The sequence below is a fragment of the Micromonas pusilla genome (assembly GCF_000151265.4).
Source record: "Micromonas pusilla CCMP1545 genomic scaffold MICPUCscaffold_9, whole genome shotgun sequence".
NCBI lineage: Eukaryota > Viridiplantae > Chlorophyta > Mamiellophyceae > Mamiellales > Mamiellaceae > Micromonas > Micromonas pusilla.
The window spans coordinates 150,993-167,646 of NW_003315890.1; the positions used below are offsets into that span (position 1 = coordinate 150,993).

General features: G+C 66.5%; 9 protein-coding genes across 9 annotated transcripts; 4 read left to right on the plus strand and 5 right to left on the minus strand.

The window, feature by feature from the left end:
- Window positions 1-28: 28 nt before the first annotated feature.
- Window positions 29-1,748, plus strand: MICPUCDRAFT_60539 (uncharacterized protein; the record flags this gene model as incomplete). The annotated part of the gene is made up of 3 exons (XM_003060821.1): window positions 29-604; window positions 750-863; window positions 1,050-1,748. 3 exons carry the CDS (start codon window positions 29-31, stop codon window positions 1,746-1,748), a joined length of 1,389 nt encoding a protein of 462 aa, XP_003060867.1.
- A 239-nt stretch (window positions 1,749-1,987) lies between these two features.
- PSBW1 (photosystem II 13kD protein, chloroplast precursor) lies at window positions 1,988-2,443 on the minus strand (the record flags this gene model as incomplete). Its single annotated transcript, XM_003061076.1, has 1 exon — window positions 1,988-2,443. One exon carries the CDS (start codon window positions 2,441-2,443, stop codon window positions 1,988-1,990), a length of 456 nt encoding a protein of 151 aa, XP_003061122.1.
- A 241-nt stretch (window positions 2,444-2,684) lies between these two features.
- VDE (violaxanthin deepoxidase) lies at window positions 2,685-4,337 on the minus strand (the record flags this gene model as incomplete). The annotated part of the gene is made up of 1 exon (XM_003061077.1): window positions 2,685-4,337. One exon carries the CDS (start codon window positions 4,335-4,337, stop codon window positions 2,802-2,804), a length of 1,536 nt encoding a protein of 511 aa, XP_003061123.1. The 3' UTR covers window positions 2,685-2,801.
- A 689-nt stretch (window positions 4,338-5,026) lies between these two features.
- Window positions 5,027-6,624, plus strand: ZEP1 (zeaxanthin epoxidase; the record flags this gene model as incomplete). Its single annotated transcript, XM_003060822.1, has 2 exons — window positions 5,027-5,495; window positions 5,600-6,624. The coding sequence occupies 2 exons, from the start codon at window positions 5,027-5,029 to the stop codon at window positions 6,622-6,624; spliced, it is 1,494 nt and encodes a 497-aa protein (XP_003060868.1).
- Window positions 6,625-7,001: 377 nt separating this feature from the next.
- MICPUCDRAFT_60543 (uncharacterized protein) lies at window positions 7,002-8,416 on the minus strand (the record flags this gene model as incomplete). Its single annotated transcript, XM_003061078.1, has 3 exons — window positions 7,002-7,266; window positions 7,478-7,677; window positions 7,814-8,416. 3 exons carry the CDS (start codon window positions 8,414-8,416, stop codon window positions 7,002-7,004), a joined length of 1,068 nt encoding a protein of 355 aa, XP_003061124.1.
- Window positions 8,417-8,566: 150 nt separating this feature from the next.
- MICPUCDRAFT_60544 (uncharacterized protein) lies at window positions 8,567-10,174 on the plus strand (the record flags this gene model as incomplete). Its single annotated transcript, XM_003060823.1, has 2 exons — window positions 8,567-9,293; window positions 9,473-10,174. 2 exons carry the CDS (start codon window positions 8,567-8,569, stop codon window positions 10,075-10,077), a joined length of 1,332 nt encoding a protein of 443 aa, XP_003060869.1. The 3' UTR covers window positions 10,078-10,174.
- A 151-nt stretch (window positions 10,175-10,325) lies between these two features.
- On the minus strand, window positions 10,326-11,621 carry MICPUCDRAFT_60545 (uncharacterized protein; the record flags this gene model as incomplete). The annotated part of the gene is made up of 2 exons (XM_003061079.1): window positions 10,326-11,151; window positions 11,383-11,621. The coding sequence occupies 2 exons, from the start codon at window positions 11,619-11,621 to the stop codon at window positions 10,326-10,328; spliced, it is 1,065 nt and encodes a 354-aa protein (XP_003061125.1).
- MICPUCDRAFT_63247 (uncharacterized protein) lies at window positions 11,620-13,637 on the plus strand (the record flags this gene model as incomplete). The annotated part of the gene is made up of 1 exon (XM_003060824.1): window positions 11,620-13,637. The coding sequence occupies one exon, from the start codon at window positions 11,620-11,622 to the stop codon at window positions 13,465-13,467; it is 1,848 nt and encodes a 615-aa protein (XP_003060870.1). The 3' UTR covers window positions 13,468-13,637.
- MICPUCDRAFT_20101 (uncharacterized protein) lies at window positions 13,632-15,803 on the minus strand (the record flags this gene model as incomplete). Its single annotated transcript, XM_003061080.1, has 3 exons — window positions 13,632-14,554; window positions 14,891-15,258; window positions 15,685-15,803. The coding sequence occupies 3 exons, from the start codon at window positions 15,801-15,803 to the stop codon at window positions 13,632-13,634; spliced, it is 1,410 nt and encodes a 469-aa protein (XP_003061126.1).
- Between the last annotated feature and the right edge of the window lie 851 nt (window positions 15,804-16,654).

The window sequence follows — 16,654 nt, forward strand, 5'->3', positions numbered from 1 at the left end:
CGGCGTGTGGTTGTACCGCAGCGAGTCGATGCACGCCTGCGCGGCTCGAAGCCTCGCGCGGATGGGGACGGCGAGGGAGAGCGACGGAGGGAGCGGCGCCGGTCGTCTCGGCGGGGCGGAGAATCCGACGCGTCCGACGCGTCCGCCGCCGCCGTCGTCGTCGTCGCCGCTCGCGTCGTCGTCGTCCGAGGCGGAAGACGCGCGTCTGGCGCGCGAGATCGCAGAGCTGCGCGCGATGCGTCTCCTCGTCGTCGAGCGAGGGATCTCGCTGACGCGGAAGCAGTGCGATCGCGCGGCCGCGCTCGTGAAGAGCATCGCCGCGGCGAGGCCCGGCGCGCTGACCGCGGGGGGCGACGACGACGACGACGACGACGACGGCGACGACGACGACGGCGGCGGCGGACGCGTCGGACGCGTCGGATTCTCCGCCCCGCCGAGACGACCGGCGCCGCTCCCTCCGTCGCTCTCCCTCGCCGTCCCCATCCGCGCGAGGCTTCGAGCCGCGCAGGCGTGCATCGACTCGCTGCGGTACAACCACACCCCGGACACGTACTTCAGCATCAACAAGAACCGGCCGTACGCGCGAGTCGTGGACACCGCGAAGGTACTGTACGGCGCGACGGTCGAACGCTCTCCGACCGCCCCGGGGCCCCTCTCCCTCCGCGCCGCGTCGGCGAATCTGTTCGCATCTGACCAATCGCGCACTGACCAAACACGTCACCGCCCGTCGTTTTCCTCTGCCACGTCAGACGATCCTCCGCGACGCGCTGCCGATCAAGTGCGTCGAGGCTGTCTTCCTCGCGCTGTTTCTCACCACCGGGTGGAAAGAGGTGGACCGCGCGCCGCTCGGATTTAAAACCGAGGTGCGTTCTATACACTGGTTCCCATACGACCGCGTCGGCGTGGTGAACGCCGATCCTTAAGGACTTTTCCCGGCGCATCTCTCCGCCCACCCCCCGCTTTCAATCCCTGCCCTCGACGCCTTTCAACTCCAACTGACGCCTTTGAACTCCATCCCGACGTTCTCGCTCGTATGGAACGACCCCGAGTGCGGCGGTCGCGAGCACCGCCACATCGTCCTCCTCGTGCGTCACCGAGAAACGGGCGCGTGCGGGGCGTTAGGGATCTCGAGAAGGAAAGAGCTCGGGTACGTCGAGATGGAGCACCCCTCGGTGTCGTCCGTCGTGGACGCGTATCGCGTCGCGTACGAACGGTGGCGGCATTCAATATCGAAGGTGCGCGTGGGTCTTCCCGCGGAGCACGTTCTCTCGAGCAACGAAAACGTGTGCTGGCGGCACTGCTGCGTGAGCGTAGACGCCGAGGACAAAAGCGCGGCGGCGTGGGACAGAGCGCGGGAGATGTTCGACGACCACGCGTCGCGGTGGACGCGTCTGAAGGAAAAGTGGAGGATGGACGGCTTGCGGTTCGGCGCCGGCGACGGCGGACGCGCGCCCGGCGACGGCGGCAAGGGACCTGGTAGAGAGAATAGTAACCTTAAGGCGACGGCGACGGACCGCGGCGCCGGCGGCACGACGAAAGGCGCGACGACGCCGAGGACGCCGCCGCGGTCGCCGAAGCGAGCGACGACGTCCGCGCCAGCGAGTCCAAACGCCGCGGGAGGCGCCAAGCCGCCGCCGCCGCGGTCGCCGACGACGGCGCCGGCGAGGAGTCCCGGCGGCGCGGCAGCGTCCCCCGGACCGCCGGAACCCGCGCCGCGCGCGATCGTCGCGAGCGACGCCGCGGCGTGACGTGAATGAAGACGCGTAGCGTATGTAGTAATGTAGTTCGTAGCCCATCATCGCGTCTGCGTATCGTATTACTCGACAACAGAAACGAACGACGCGCTCTTCCTTCTTCTCGCGCTCCGCGAAAAGCGATGATTATCCGTCCGACCGGAGCACCGATCGATTCTCTTCTACCCGACGCCCCCCACCCTCTCTCTTCTCTCTTCTCTCTTCGTTCGCGCGTCGCGCCGTCGCTCACTTTATTACTTCTTACTGAACCCCATGCCGTTGTCCTCCGCGTACCGCTCCATGAACCGCATGAACCGGTTCCACTCGTTCGTGCTCTTCATGACGTACTGTGCCTCGATCTGCACGGGCTTGCCGTTCGAGAACTTGCACTTGACGTCCACGGTGGAGATCTCCCCCTCCTCGTCCGTGAGGAACATCCCGGTGATGTCCCCCGGGAGCTCCGGGGCTTCGAATATCCCGGATTCCTTGAAGATGAAGAACGCGGTGCCGTTCGTGCCGTCCTTGCTGCGCGTCAGACGCACGTCCGGCTGCGTCGTCTCCTCCAAGCCTTTGATGAACTGGATCGACGTCTTCGCGACGGGCGCGACGACGCGCGCGCGGGTCGCCGCGAGACGCGCGGAGGACGTCGCCCTGAGCGCGCGCGCGGACGGCGCGATGGAGGCGGGCGCGGCGAGGGAGGCGGCGGTCATCGTGAAGGACATCGTTTGCGGTGACGTGATGCGAGCGAGGCGCGCGTGGCGTTGTGCGTCGCGGATGTTCATTGATCTATCCTTCCCGAGAACACGTCATCGCCGCGTCGCCGCGCGCGCGACACCTGGCAGCCTCGCGTTTCGAGATCGAGACTCGCGACGCATACGATCGTTCGCGTCCCGCGTACTACGACGAAAACTACTTTACGACACTCCGAGTCCCAAAATCAATCAGATCATTCAATCAATCCTTTCGTCAACTGCATCATAATACGCTCTACTACGCCCGCCGACCGATCCGACGCCATCGTCCTCCATCCGTCCTCTCCCTCATTCCCTCCTCCCCTCCCTCGTCCAATCATTGACGCGCGTCCTCCCGTCGCACGCTCTTCTCCACGCTCGCGAGAGCCTTCTCCGCTTTTTTTATCTCTCTCGCCTGCTCCTTAGACCGCCCGTCGCCGACCATGTCCGGCGGCTTGATGAACGTGAACCTCGACCCGAACGACACGAGCTGGTCCTCCAGCGCCCTGACCTCCGCCTTGACCGCGTTCGCCTCGTACGTGACGTCCTTCTCGATCTCGCTTTCGATCGACTTGACGTCCTTCTCGAGCTCGCGCTCGAGAAGTCTCGCGTCTTTTCCGACGATCCCCGCGAATTTCCTAGCGTCCTTGCCCACGATGCCAAAGTCCTTCGCGATGTCTTTTTCGATCACGTACGCGTCGTCCGCGAGCGTGTCCAGGTCTGCGATCTTCGAGAGCTTCAGCTCGGGCTCGGGTTTGCACGAGTTGTCCGTGACGACGAAATCGGAAAACTTGACGCCAACTTTTTTACCGATGGCGGTTAACTCCGGCACGTACGCGGGGTCGAGTTCCGGTTTCGTGGAGTACACGACAGCGCCGCCGTACCCGTCCCACGCGTCGTTCGTGCCCTTGTAGTACACGAACACGTACTCGCCTTCTTTGTACCCCGGGATGTACCAGTCGTCCTGGTAGTGCAGATACTCGTTTACGTTGTTGTGTAAGATGGACTTGGTCCGGTCGTCCGCGTAGAAGGTCTGCACGTCGCTCCTCTCGTAAAACTGCCCGTTCGGGCGGTTCACGCGCCAGTTGATCTTCACCGCCATGTGATCCGGGTCCGTCGCGCTGAAGAAGTGCTCCTGGCAGTCGAACGTGTCGAAATCTTTGTTCAACCCCGCGACGATGTACCACCGCTTATCCTTCGCGAACACGTTTGCGTCGAACCCCGACGCCATGGCGTCCAGAGGCGGCACCGGATACTCGCCCGTGTCCTGCTTCTGCTTCACGCAGTTCTTGTTCGTCACCGCGCACGTGTTGAACGTCTGCACCGCCTTGGACGCGTACAGATCGCCGCACTTGATCTGACAGTCCGCCTCGTCCGGACGGCCGAAGCACGTCTGGAGGCACACGAGAGACTCCGCGCACTTCTCGTCCGCGATGCATCCCGCGAGCTCGAGCTGGCAGGAGGAGAGGAGGCACTTGCCCGTCTCCGCGGCTCTCGGGTCGATGAACGCCGCGAGGGAGGGGGACGCGAGGGAGAGCGCGACCGTGGACGCGGCGGCGGCGGACGCGAGCGCGCGCGCGACGCGCGAGCGGGATCCTTCTTCGTCGCGACCGCCCCATCCCCACGTCGGATCCGACGCGCGATCCGACGCGTCGGAGGCGGCGTCGACGGCGTCCTCCGACGCCGACGCGCGCGGCGCGATGGACGCGAACGACGACGACGCGCGTCCGTCGCGGCGGAGGCGCAGCGCGGCGCGCGCGCGGCGCCGAGACGCGCCGAACGACCGACGCGTCGCGGTCGTCGAGGACGACGACGGCGTCGTCGCCGCCGACGCGAGCGCGCCGCGCGTCGCCAGGACGCTACTAAACGCCATCGTCGCTGACGAGCGCTCGAACCGCGGCGCGTTCGATGTCGCGAGCGCGTGTGAGGACGTGCGTCCGCGCGCGCGCGTGTGCGTCGCGCGTTCGAAGCGCGCGCGCGTCGGGTCGGCCCGCACTTCATCACGTTTTTTTTCGTGCCTTACCCACTTCCGCCGATCAACCAGACTCGTAGATCTCGCCGAACCACGCCTCGACGCGCGAAAGGAGATTTTTACGATTTCGTCGGCAGATCTGTCCGCTTTTCCGTACGAGCTTTTAGTCTGCGTTTTTTGTACCACGAACGCTCCGGCGCTCTGATTGGCCGAGAGCCGCCACGTAAGGGCCACGTTTTCTTTCGGCCATCTTTTGTTTTTTTCAACGCGACGAGAGAGCCGCTCGCGTGGCGCGCGCACTCGACGCCGCGCTCGACGCCCGACGCGCGGAATCGCACCGGGACGCCCGAGGCACGTTCCAAACCTACGCAACGATGTCGACGATCGCTTCGTCCGCGCTCGCGGGCGCGCGCGCGCCGACGAATCGCGCGGCGACGCGACGCGCGAAGACGACGACGACGACGACGATCAACGCGACGAGCGCGACGAGCGCCCCGAGGGCGACGAAGGCGACGACGCGCCGCCGCGCGCTCGTCGTCCGCCACGGCGCCGCGGATAACAACAACTCCACGCGCGGCGGCGACGACGTCATGGTCGGCCCGATCCCCGTCGTGGAGATCCCGACGCCAAGAGACGACCTCCCGGAGGTGCTCGTCGCGGGCGGCGGCATCGCCGGCCTCATCACCGCGCTCGCGATGCAGCGCAAGGGCATGAAAGTCAAGGTGTTCGAAAAGGTGAAGGAGTACAAGCTCTTCGGCGGGCCGATCCAGCTGCAGTGCAACGCGCAGGGCGCGCTCGATTCGATCGCCCCGGACGTCGCGGAGAAGGTGCTCGCGAAGAGTACCATCACGGGCGATCGCATCAACGGGCTGCTCGACGGCGTCGCCGGGGACTGGTTCTACCGCTTCGACACGCGCCAGCCGTGCTACAACAACGGCCTGCCGCTCACGCTCGTGATCGCGCGGTACGATCTCCTCGAGATTTTGCGCGACGCGGTCGGCGAGGAGAACATCATGATGCAGACCGTCGTCGAGAAGTACGAAAACGTCGGCGACAAAGGTGCGTTCTATACAAAAGTTTTTCACTCATCGCCCGGTTTCAACACTTGATCGCGTCCCCTTTCAACTGACCGGTGAACTGTTTTTGTATGGAACGACCCAAAGTCATCGCGACGCTCACCACGGGGGAGACGTACGAGGGCGACGTGCTCATCGGCGCGGACGGCATCAACAGCAAGATGCGCGCGCAGATGCGCGGGGAGGACCCGAACAACCCGCCGCTGGCGTACGCGGGCTACGCCGTGTACACCGCGATCTGCGACTACTCCGCGCCGCACCGAGACGCGATTCACACGGACGTCGACAAAACCGGGTACCAGGTGTTTCTCGGTCCGAAGCAGTATTTCGTGAGCTCGGACGTCGGGAACGGGCAGCAGCAGTACTACGCCTTCTTGGACGTCCCCGCGGGCGGAGACGACAAGTATGCCAAGTGCGAGGACTGGGAGAACTACCGCGAGATGCTGTTGGATCGATTCTCCGGGTGGTGTCCCGCGGTGCTCGAGCGCCTCGAGTGCACGAGACCCGAGGACGTGGAACGCCGAGACGTGTTCGACGTGCTTCCGAACCCGCGGTGGATCGACGGGCGCGTCGCGCTGCTCGGCGACAGCGCGCACGCGGTGCAGCCGAACCTGGGGCAGGGCGGCGGGCAGGCGATCGAGTCCGCGTACGCGCTCGCGGACGAGCTCGTGAAGTGCGAGAACAAGAAGGGCGTTCAGATGGCGTTGATGAAGTACACGTCTCGCAGGTTTTTGCGCACCGGGAGCATCCACGGGCTGTCGCGGTTCTCGAGCATCATGAACACGGTGTACCGGCGGTACCTCGGGGACGAGCCGTACGACTTCTACCCGGAGCCGGTGAGGAAGTTTTGGAACGAGGTGGCGAAGTTGAAGATTCCGCACCCGGGGTCGGTGGTCGGGCAGATGGCCATCATGGGGACGATGCCGGGTTTGCTGGAATACGTCGGCGGCGGGTTCAACCGGTTCGGGTTGCCGGCGTGGCTGGGGGGCGCGAGCCACGGAAACGGGACGGACCGCGTGCCGAGGAGCCAAGTACCGGGGGTTAGCGCGCCGCTCAGGGATCTGAAGAAGGAGGACTTCGAGATGAAGGGCATCCCGGGGCTCGCCAAATGATGGAGAGGCGCGAGCGAGCGTCGCGCCGTACCGACGATACCTCCTTACAGGTATGACCAGTACCGTATGCACAGACAGACAGGCTGAGAGGCTGAGAGGCAGTCAGACGACGCACGATAGGGATCGACCGAGGGGGAGGGCCCTGTGCGTGTCGTCGACTCACGCGTAGCCGTAGTAATTTTTTTTCGGTCCGCGCCCCCGCGACTGCGCCCGCGGGCGCGGCCGCGGGCCGATTCGCAGATTTTTTTCATCAGACGGAGAGAGCGGAGTGTTATCTTTGACGAACTTTTCGTTGTAAAGTCAAGTACAACAGTGATACAACTAACGCACATCTCTCACGCGTTACTACACGCACGCACACCACACATACGATCTAGCTAGGGGTAATCCGCCAACGCCTTGACGCCGCCCTTCACCAAACACTCGCGCAGCTCGTCGTGCGTCGCGCCGTTGCTCGCCATGATGGCCCTCGTTCGCAATCCGTACTCCTCCCCGGTGACGAGGTCCGTCATCCTGCCCCCCGCCTCTCGCACCAACAGCGCCCCGGCCGCGGTGTCCCACGAGTTCAGATCGCACTCGTAGTACGCCGTGAGCCTCCCCGCGGCGACCCACGCGAGCATGATCGCCGCGCTGCCGAGCATCCTTGAGGGTCGTTCCATACAAAGCGACGTCGGGGTGGAGTTGAAAGGCGTCAGTTGGAGTTGAAAGGCGTCGATGGCGGGGATTGAAAGCGAGGGGTGGGCGGAGAGATGCGCCGGGCAAAGTCCTTAAGGATCGGCGTTCACCACGCCGACGCGATCGTATGGGGACCAGTGTAAGGAGAACGCGCCGAATGCTTCGAACGGGCAACGACGTCAACGCGATCATCCCCTTGACCATGGCGTCCGCGGACTCGTCCGTCGCGCCGTACCCGGTCACGACGACCGCCTCCGCGCCGGTGCGCTCCTCCCCGACGACGCACGGGGAGAAGTTGACGCGCGCGCCGCCGTTTTTCGTCGCGGAGAAGATCTCCCCGGCGAACGGATCGAGGATCACGGCGACGACGACTTCGCCCTTAGGGTCGTTCCATACGAGCGAACGTCGGGGTGGAGTTGAAAGGCGTCAGTTGAAGTTGAAAGGCGTCGAGGTGTGTCGGGATTGAAACCGAGGAGTGGGCGGAGAGACACGACGGCAAAAGTCCTTAAGGAACGGCGTTCACCACGCCGACGCGGTCGTATGGGGACCAGTGTATAGAACGCGCCTTATGCGCGACGCCGATGGAAATCGCGCTCAGGGGCATCCCGTGGACGAAGTTCGTCGTCCCGTCGATCGGGTCCACGACCCACAGGTACTCCGGCCCGTCGGTCAAGATCTCGTCCAGCGCTCTCGAGGACGCCTCCATGCCGGGCGGGACGGACTCTTCGCCGAGGAAGCCGTGATCCGGAAACGCCAATCTCACCGCGGAGGAGATGATCTCTTGCACCTCGGGATCCACCTCGGTGAGGAGATCGCGCGTGTTCGCCTTGGTCTTCACGACGTCCGCGCCGAGCTTTTGGAGCATCACCGCGGCGCCTTTCTTCGCCGCGTCCGTCGCGACGGCGAGGATCTTCGCGAGCGTCTCTTCGTCCGGGGTCGTGACCCCGGAGGAGGAGGAGGAGGAGGCGGACGCGGCGGCGATCGGACGCTGACGATGCGAAACGCGCCGCGGTCGCACGGCGCGGTCGCGACGCCGCGACGCCGCGAGCGCGGCGCGGTGCGCGCGCGGCGCGGTCGCGGTCGCGACGGCGCATCGCGCCGCGGCCGCGGACGACATGACGACGACGACGACGGCGGCGGCGGCGCGCGGGGGGCGCTCTGGGAACTGACGACGACTGGCCGCGCGGTGCGGTGCTGACTGGACGACGCGACGACGTGAGATCGAGTCGTCGTCACTTCAGAGCCGCGCGGGGGGGCAGGGCGAGCGATGAAGCGCAGAGGAGGGCTCGCGCGCGCGCTCCTCGTCGCGCTCCTCGCGCTGTCTCCGTGGGGTTTCGACGACGCGGCGTCGTCGTCGCGCGGCGACGCGGCGTCTTCGGACGGACGCGAGGCCGCGGGATTAATTCGATTTCGGCCTCGAACGTCCTCCTCCTCCTCCTCGTCGTCGTCGTCGTCAACTCTCTTCGCGCTCGCGGCGCACGACGACGTGTACAGCGGCGGTGTCATCACCGTGGACTCGCGCGGCAACCCCGTCGGCGACACCGTCTCCGCGCCCGCGCGCTCGATGGTCGGATTTGTCCAAGACTGCGTCGGCATCCCACCCAAAAACTCCGGCTCCCTCTGCGGCGCGCGCGGGTCCTACCTCCACGGCCACTACCTCTTCGTCGCCGCGACGCTACAGAACGCGGTGACGTGCGTGGACGTGTACCGCCCGGACATGCCCACGATCGCGGGCTCGGTCGCGGACCGCGTCAACTTGGAGCAGGTGGTCGCCACGTGGATGCACCGAAGCGAAGACTACCTCGTCGCGGTGTCGCGCGGGAAGAGGCCCGCGGGGATCGGGTCCGTGACGCTCGTCGACGTGCGCCCGGCGCGGTGGAGCGTGGACAGCAGCGATCGGCCGATCGTGTCGCCGGTCGTGTTGACGTCGCTGAAGAATTGCTCGAGCACGACGACCGTGGACGGCGTGCGGACGACGACGGGGTCGCTCTGCGGTGCGCGCGCCGAGAACGCGCTTTCGTTTGGATTTCAATTTTTCAATTGTTTTTTTCCTCTCATCGTTCGCGTTCGCGGCTCCGCCCCGCCCTCGCTCGCTTCCGACCGGTTTCAAACTCGACGACTGACCGATGGCACGCGTCGTTCGTTTCATTTCATTCGTTCGTTCGTTCGTCAGGCGCGCGCGCGTTCGCGGTGAAGAACGACTTCGCGTACGTCGTCGGCGAGCTCAGCAACTCGGTCGTCGTCGTCGCGCTTCCGAACGCGCTCTCCGACAACCCGTCGCTCGACGCCCCCGTCGTTCGCGGATTCGTGAACGATCAGGACATGCTGAAAGGCGCGTACGCGATCGCGGTGAGCGGGACGAACGCGTTCGTCGCGTCGCGATGGGACTCCGACGCGATCGTGTTGATCGACGTGTTGGATCCGTCGAACCCGACGATCGGAGGGAAAGTCCCGAAAGTCGGACAACTGGGGTCGTTCGACACCGTCGTCAGCATGAGCGAGATACAGGCGGCGTCGTACACCGGCTCGCGTCTGCGCGGGCTCGAGTTCGTCGCGAAAGGCGTCCCCGCGGGGTCGCCGTACGCGTTCGTGACGAGCGAATTCGACGGGCGCGTCAGCACCGTGGACGCGCGGTGCGTCGCCGCGAGCGAGGAGGTGGGAGAGTCAGTGGGGTACTGCGCGTCGAGCGCGCGGCGGGCGCTGTACGACGTCGACTCGCCCGCGGACGAGCCGTACGTGTACAGGTCGAACGCGCGGCCGAACCGAGCGCTGCTGTGACGCGTACCGTGTACCTTTACTACAGTAGTTGTACTAGTCCTTAGGGCCGACTAGCTAGCTAGATAGTCTCTTCTGATAGAGGAAGCGTTTATACGCGAACGCGAAGGTAGTCTGCTTGCTCGAGCGACGCCGAAGGCGGTAGATCTACGACGTGTTACAAACGCGCTGCCGCCGCCGGCGGCGGCGGCGCGGCGGCTAGCAGAAACGACTCCACGATCGCATCCCATCCATCGCGCGCGCGCGCGTCGTCACAAGAACGCGACGGGCTCGGGCTCTTGCTTGCGCACGAGCGTCGGATTCGGCAAAAATAAAAGCCGCATCCCTCCCACTTCGATCAGGGAGTGCGGCGCGAGGGCGCATCGGTGCCCGCTCTCCACGCCCGTCGCGTTCACCCACACCGGCCGTCTCCCCACGTTTCTCAACACGAACTCGCCGTTATACCGCAACCGAATGAACGCCTGTTGGCGGCTCACCTTGCTCGCGTTGCCCTCCTCCGCGAGGTCGACGTCGACTTTCTGATCATCCGTGGATCGTCCGATGATCGTCTCGCGTTTGGTCAGAAGAAACGTCGCGTTGGCGCCTTGTAACACCCCTAGGGCGCCCTTCGCGGTCGCCGCGCGCGCGGTCGCCGCCTGCGCGGACGCTTCCAGCTTCCGAATTTTGTGTAACGCGCGCGCGAGCGCCGTTTTCGCGCGCTTACGTTCATCCGCGTCCACCTGCGCGAACGCCGGCAACGCGGGAAGATCGAGCACGCACGCCTCCGCCTCCGCGAAAGACGGCGGCGCGTCCAGCCCGATGTAGCCCAGGTGTTCGTCCACGTCGTCGTCGCCATTACCGCCGCCGTCCTCGCCGTTCATCGCCATCGCGTCGCCGCCGCCGCCGTCCGCGGGCACTGACTCCGCCTCCGCCTCCGCCGCCGCCGCCGCCGCCGCCGCCTTTTTTTTTCTCGCCGCGAAGGCGCGCGCGAAGTCGGGCCCCACCGGCAGCGGCGCCACCTTCGGGCTCGCATCCACGATGTACCGCGCCATCCGCTTCGCCGCGGGTCGCGCGACGTTCGGGTCGTACAGAAGCGCTCTGCGATGGAGTGACGAGCGAGGGAGGGAGGGAGGGAGGGAGGGAGCGGGGGCGGTCGGGTCGGGTCAGATCGCGCGTCGATCGCGCGCGGGGCGCTTCGCGCGGAGTCCGAGTCGCGCGGATTCGGAGGAGTTGGAGGAATTAGGGCGGCGCGCGACTCGAGCGAACGCGAGCGGGACGACGCGCGACTCGACGCGCGACGCCGAGACGCGCGACCGATTCGACGCGCACCTCCATCGCGCGGTGATCTCCTCGCGCGTGTACGGCCGCGAGAACGGGAGGATCCCGCGCGCGATCGCCCCCAGCGCCGCGCCAGCCTCGACCGCCTCGCGCAGCAGGAAGTCGTCCCCGACCGGGAAGTCGTCGAGCTTCGCGCCGAGGACGGGCGCGGGCGCGGCGTCGTTCGCCGCGGGCGCCGCCGCGGGCGCGGGCGCCGCGGTGGACGCCACCGCCGCCGCCGCGTCCGTCATGGTACCTCTCTCGACGCCGCTCCCGTGCGCGACGAGGGAAGGAATGAACGACGACGACGACGATCTCGGGGGCGAGGCGTCAGACGAAATTTTTGCTCGCCGGGGCGCCCGTCTGGCACTTGGCACGCCGCCTCGCTGTCGAAAAAAAACGCGCGAAACGGCCGCCGAGACGACCGCGATTATCTTGGCACGGTTGCCAACATTCGTCCAAGCGCACGGCGCGCGCGCGCGCAGCGACCGCGCGCGTCCCGTCGCCATGTCCCCCCCGCCCCCGCCCACGAAGCGCCGACGATCGGGAGGAGGAGAGAGGCTGACCCTCCCCGCGGACCTCGCCGCGGAGCTCGGCGTCGAGTGGGTGTACGAGGACGAGCTCGAGGCGCGACTCGCGATCGCGGCCGAGGCGAGATCCGTGGACGCGCTCTTATCGCGCGACCTCCGCGACGTCTTCGTCTCGGGCGTGCTCGCGCGCCTCGACGCCGCGGATCTCGCCTCGTTCTCGCTCGCGTCGCGCGGATGTCGCGCGCTCGCCGACGAAACGCGCGCGCGCGACGCGGCGCCGCCAGATCGCGCGAGTCATCACGAGGCGTTTCTCTTCGTCGTCGCGGACTTCGCCATCTCCCCGGCTCGAATGAAGCTCGCGGCCGCGCTCGGGTGCCCCGTGCGCGACCCTCGGACGTGCGCGCTCGTCTTACGCGGGGTCTTCGAGCGCGCACCGCGCGCGTTCCCCGTGGACGTCCTCGAGTGGGCGCTGGGAGCGTGCGGGAACGACGCGTGGATGGCGGCGGTGTCACGACCAGGGATCGAACGGAGGCCATGGCTTTGGGACGCCGCCGAGGAGGAGGACGCTATGCTCGGGAGCGACGACGACGAGTACTTCAGGATAGAGGACGTGAAGTTCCTGACGCGCGTCGCCGCGCGCGTCGGAAACCTCGGCCTCGTTCGGCGTCTCTTCGACGCGTTTCGGTTATCCCGACGCCACGAAGAGACCTTCGCGGGCGCCGCGGAGGGCGGTCACGTCTTCATCATCGAACATCTCCTCACCGAGCGCGACGCGTTCATCCCCGTGGACCGCGTGTTCGAGCTCGCCGCGGGGCGCGGACGCGTGGAGTTGCTGCGGTTCCTGCTCGACAACGGGATGCGTCCGGAGACGCCGCGAAGTCGCGCGCGGTGCGCGCGCGCCGCCGCCGACGCGGGCGAGATCGACTGCGTCGAATGGCTCTTCGCGAACGGATTCGAGATGGACGAGGCGACGAAAGATACGATGCGCGCGATCGGGAACTCTATCGCGCAGACGGGGAGGCCCCCTCTCGCGCCCGACGACATCGAAGACATCGCGCATCGACGCCACGAGGCGTGGCTCGCGGAAGGGAGACCGATACCGATTCGTTCCGGCGGCGGCGGCGCGCCGGCGAACGCTCAGCCGTGGCGCGACGAGAGAGGACCGCGGGGGTGGCAGCTCTCTTCCGGGGAGGGCGGCGTCGCGCGAGATATCGACGACTACGATTTCGGCTTGGACTTTGAGACGACGAAGGACGTCGTCGTCGATGAGGGCCCGCCGGCCGGGTTCGAGGCGCCTCCCGAGCCCTTTAGCGACGTCGACAGCGACAGCGACGGCGACGACCCGGAGTTTCCTCCGGGGTTCGAGCCAAAGGCGGCGGTCGAGAGTGGAGGAGGACCTTTAGATCCGAGGCTGCTGCGACCGAAGAAGGGATGCTCGGCATCAGGTCCTCTCGACGTCGAACCGGCACCGGCCGACGCGGGGGGGGCGCGAAGCGATCGACGCGAAGCCGTCGAGGACATGACCGACGATCAGGTCCTCGCGTACCTCCGGTCGTTGCAGGAGTGAGCGCGAGCGCGGCGCGTCGTCGTCCACGCGTGTGCAGTACGATACAGTACGTATGTACCGTATGCGCGCGCGCGCTAGTAGGGGCGTGGACGAGCGTTTCGTTCCGTTCGGTGTCGTTCGCATTCTGTTCTGTTCGTAAACGACGTCCCTCCGCGCGAGCTCGCTCACGTGAATATGAACGTGCTGTTCGCGTCCGGCGCGAGCATCTTCTTCGCGCGCTTACTCCCGACGACGCGCTCGAGCTGCAGCGCGTCGTACGCGCTGAACGCGACGTTCGCGGTCGGCGCGCTGAGCCGCGTCCCGTCCGCGTCGCTCGCGTCGTCGCCGAGGAACGAGACCATCTCGGAGTAAAATTTCTCTCGGTCCGGCAACGAGTAGAAAAAAACCTCGCGCACGCCGCGAATCCGCCGTCGGTGATAGAAGTGCGCGCGCTCCGTCACGAGGAGGACGCGCTTGCGGCCGTCCGCGAACAGCGACCGCGCGCGCGCGCCGTTCTTCAGGTCCGTGTACTCGGAGTTGACGCAAAACGACACCTCCGCCTTTGTCAACGCGTTTCGCACGCGAACGAAATCGAGGTACGACCGCACGAAAAGCAACGACCCGGGCTGCGGGTTCTCTCGAAGCTTCGGCAGAACCCTCCGCGTGAAGTGTTTGAACCGCGCGTCGTCCGCACGGTCGATCGGCGCGTCTGGAACGCGTTCAAACTGCTGCCGCAGCCCGCCCGCGTTTCGCACCGAGTTGGCGGCGACGCCGAGGACGCCCGCGTGCGTCTCCCTCCACCGCGCCCGTCCTTCCACGTTGGCGCACTCATTCCGCATCAGCGCGTTCATCTCCGCGGACGCGTGCGAGGACAGCAACACGGTCTGGCGCAGATGCTTCGCGTGGCCGTTGAGGTGCGTCTCGTGCACGCGCATGACGTCGGTGCCGTGCGTTTCCTTCGGAAGCGCGTTTACGCTCTGCACTGTGGTCACGACGTGGTTCCAATTCTGCGCGGCGATGACGTCCGCGTGGTCGATGATTAACACCTCGAGGGACGAGAGGAAGTCGCTCGCGTTCGCGCCGGACTCTTGAAGCCGCGTGACGAGGCCTGCGACGGCGGCGACGGAGAGAGAGAGAGCGGATGATTCGCCGTCGGTGAGTCTGATGAAGGAAGCGTCGTCGGAAAAACGAAAACGAAAACGAAATGATTCGGCGGCGACGACGACGACGTCGCGAGAGAGCCTCGGGCCAATAGGGAACCTAAGTTCGGCCACAGGCGGTCCGCGCGCGCGCGGTCCTTCGGCGGGTGTATGCTTTCGTCACCGGCTCTCTCGGTCGTCGTCGCCGCCGCCGCCGCCGCCGCCGTCGTCCTCGTCGGCGCCGTCGAGGTGGAGCGAAAAAAAAATGAAATGCGACGAGAGGGAGAGAAATTTCGCGAACGCACCCAACGGCGACGCGACCAAGACGTCGGACCCGAAGAAGTCCACGTACATCCGCACGCTCGCTTTCGTGACCTTCACCCCCAGTCGGAAGTGATCGTCCGTGTTCCCTCTGAACACTTGCTTGTGGTCCTCGGGAATCCACATCGCCTTCTTCCGTTTCTTCCCGCCGTCGTCGCCGCCGCCGTCGTCGTCGTCGTCGTCGTCGCTGTCGCCGTCGCCGAAGTCGTCCGCGAAGCGATCCAGCTTATTCACCGCGTCCGCTCGCCCGTGCGCGGCCGGGCACAGCTGCAGCATGCGTCGCACGATCCTCCCCGCGGTGCTCCGCATCGGCGTGAGGATGAGCACGGTCGGTCGCACGAAGCCCTGGTCCCTCGGCAGGTCGTCCTTCACCCGCACGCGGTTCGCGGATGCGCCCGGGCCTCTCTTCGCCGGCGCCGGCTTCGTCGCGACGTCGGTCTTCGCGACGTCGGTCTTCGCGTCCGCGCCGCCGCCCTCGTCCTCATCGTCCGTCGCATCGCCCGTCGTCTCATCATCCTCCTCCTCCTTCTTATTCTTTTTCTTCTTCTTCGCGGCCGCCGCCGCCTCCGCGGCGGCGGCGCGCTTCGCGCCCTTCTCGACGTCCCGCCGCGCCTGGAGTATGCATACGAGCGAACGTCGGGTGGAGTTGAAAGGCGTCAGATGGAGTTGAAAGGCGTCGAGGGCGGGGATTGAAAGCGGGGGACCCTGGGCGGAGAGATGCGCCGGGGAAAGTCCTTAAGGATCGGCGTTCACCACGCCGACGCGGTCGTATGGGGACCAGTGTATAGAACGCGCCTCGATCGCCTTGGCGCGTTTCAACAGCGCCTCGTTGTTCTTCGTCACGCGCGTTCGCGTCTTCATGACGTGGTTCACGACGTGGAGTAAATACGCGTCCATGACGTCGTCGCCGCCGCCGCCGGTGCCTTCTGGGGTGAGCGGCTCTTTCGGTAACGTCCCTGGTAACGCACGTGCGGTGTACGTTACGTCTTTATAGGCGTCCAACAGCTGGAACAGTTTCGCCTGGGTCTCGGAGGCGAACGGCGCGGCGGGCGCCGCCGCCGCCGCCGCCGCCGCCGCCGCCTTCGCCTTCTCCGCGGCCGCTCTCCCCTCTCCCTTCGCAGCAGCGTCCTTCTTCGCCTTCTTCGCGCCGTTCGCGACGATACTCGCCGGGTCGCGAAGCGCGTTCCATCGTTCCTTGAGCTTCGCGGGTAGGTCCTCCGGCGCCGTCGGGGGCGCCGTCGACAGCTGTACAGCGCCGCCTTCGTCATCCATCGCCATCGCGTCGAGTTCCCACCACCCGCCGCCGCCCTTCGCTTCCTTCTCCCTCTTTTCGCGCTTATCTATCGCGACGTACTTCACCGGCGAGGACGCTAAGCGCTCGATCACGTCCGGCGTGATCGCGCGACGGAGGTGCCTCGCGAGCGAGTGCGTCGACTTGGAGGCGTCCTCCGCGTTGACGAGACCGACTCCGATTCGGTTCCCCGCCGCGACGGCGTCGGCGTCGGCGTCGGCGTCGTCGTCGGACGCGACGTCGTCTTCCTCGTCGCCCTCCTCCGCGTCGGCTTCGTCGTCTCTGTTATCCCACGCCTCCGCGGTCGACTTCGACGCGCGCCTCGCGTCGTCGTCGTCGTCGTCGTCGTCCGCGGCGGGGAGGTCGTCGTCCGAATCCGACCCCGATCCCGACGCCGACGCCGACGCCGACGCCGCCGCCGCGCCGTCCTCCGCGCCGTCCAGCTCCACGGGGTTCC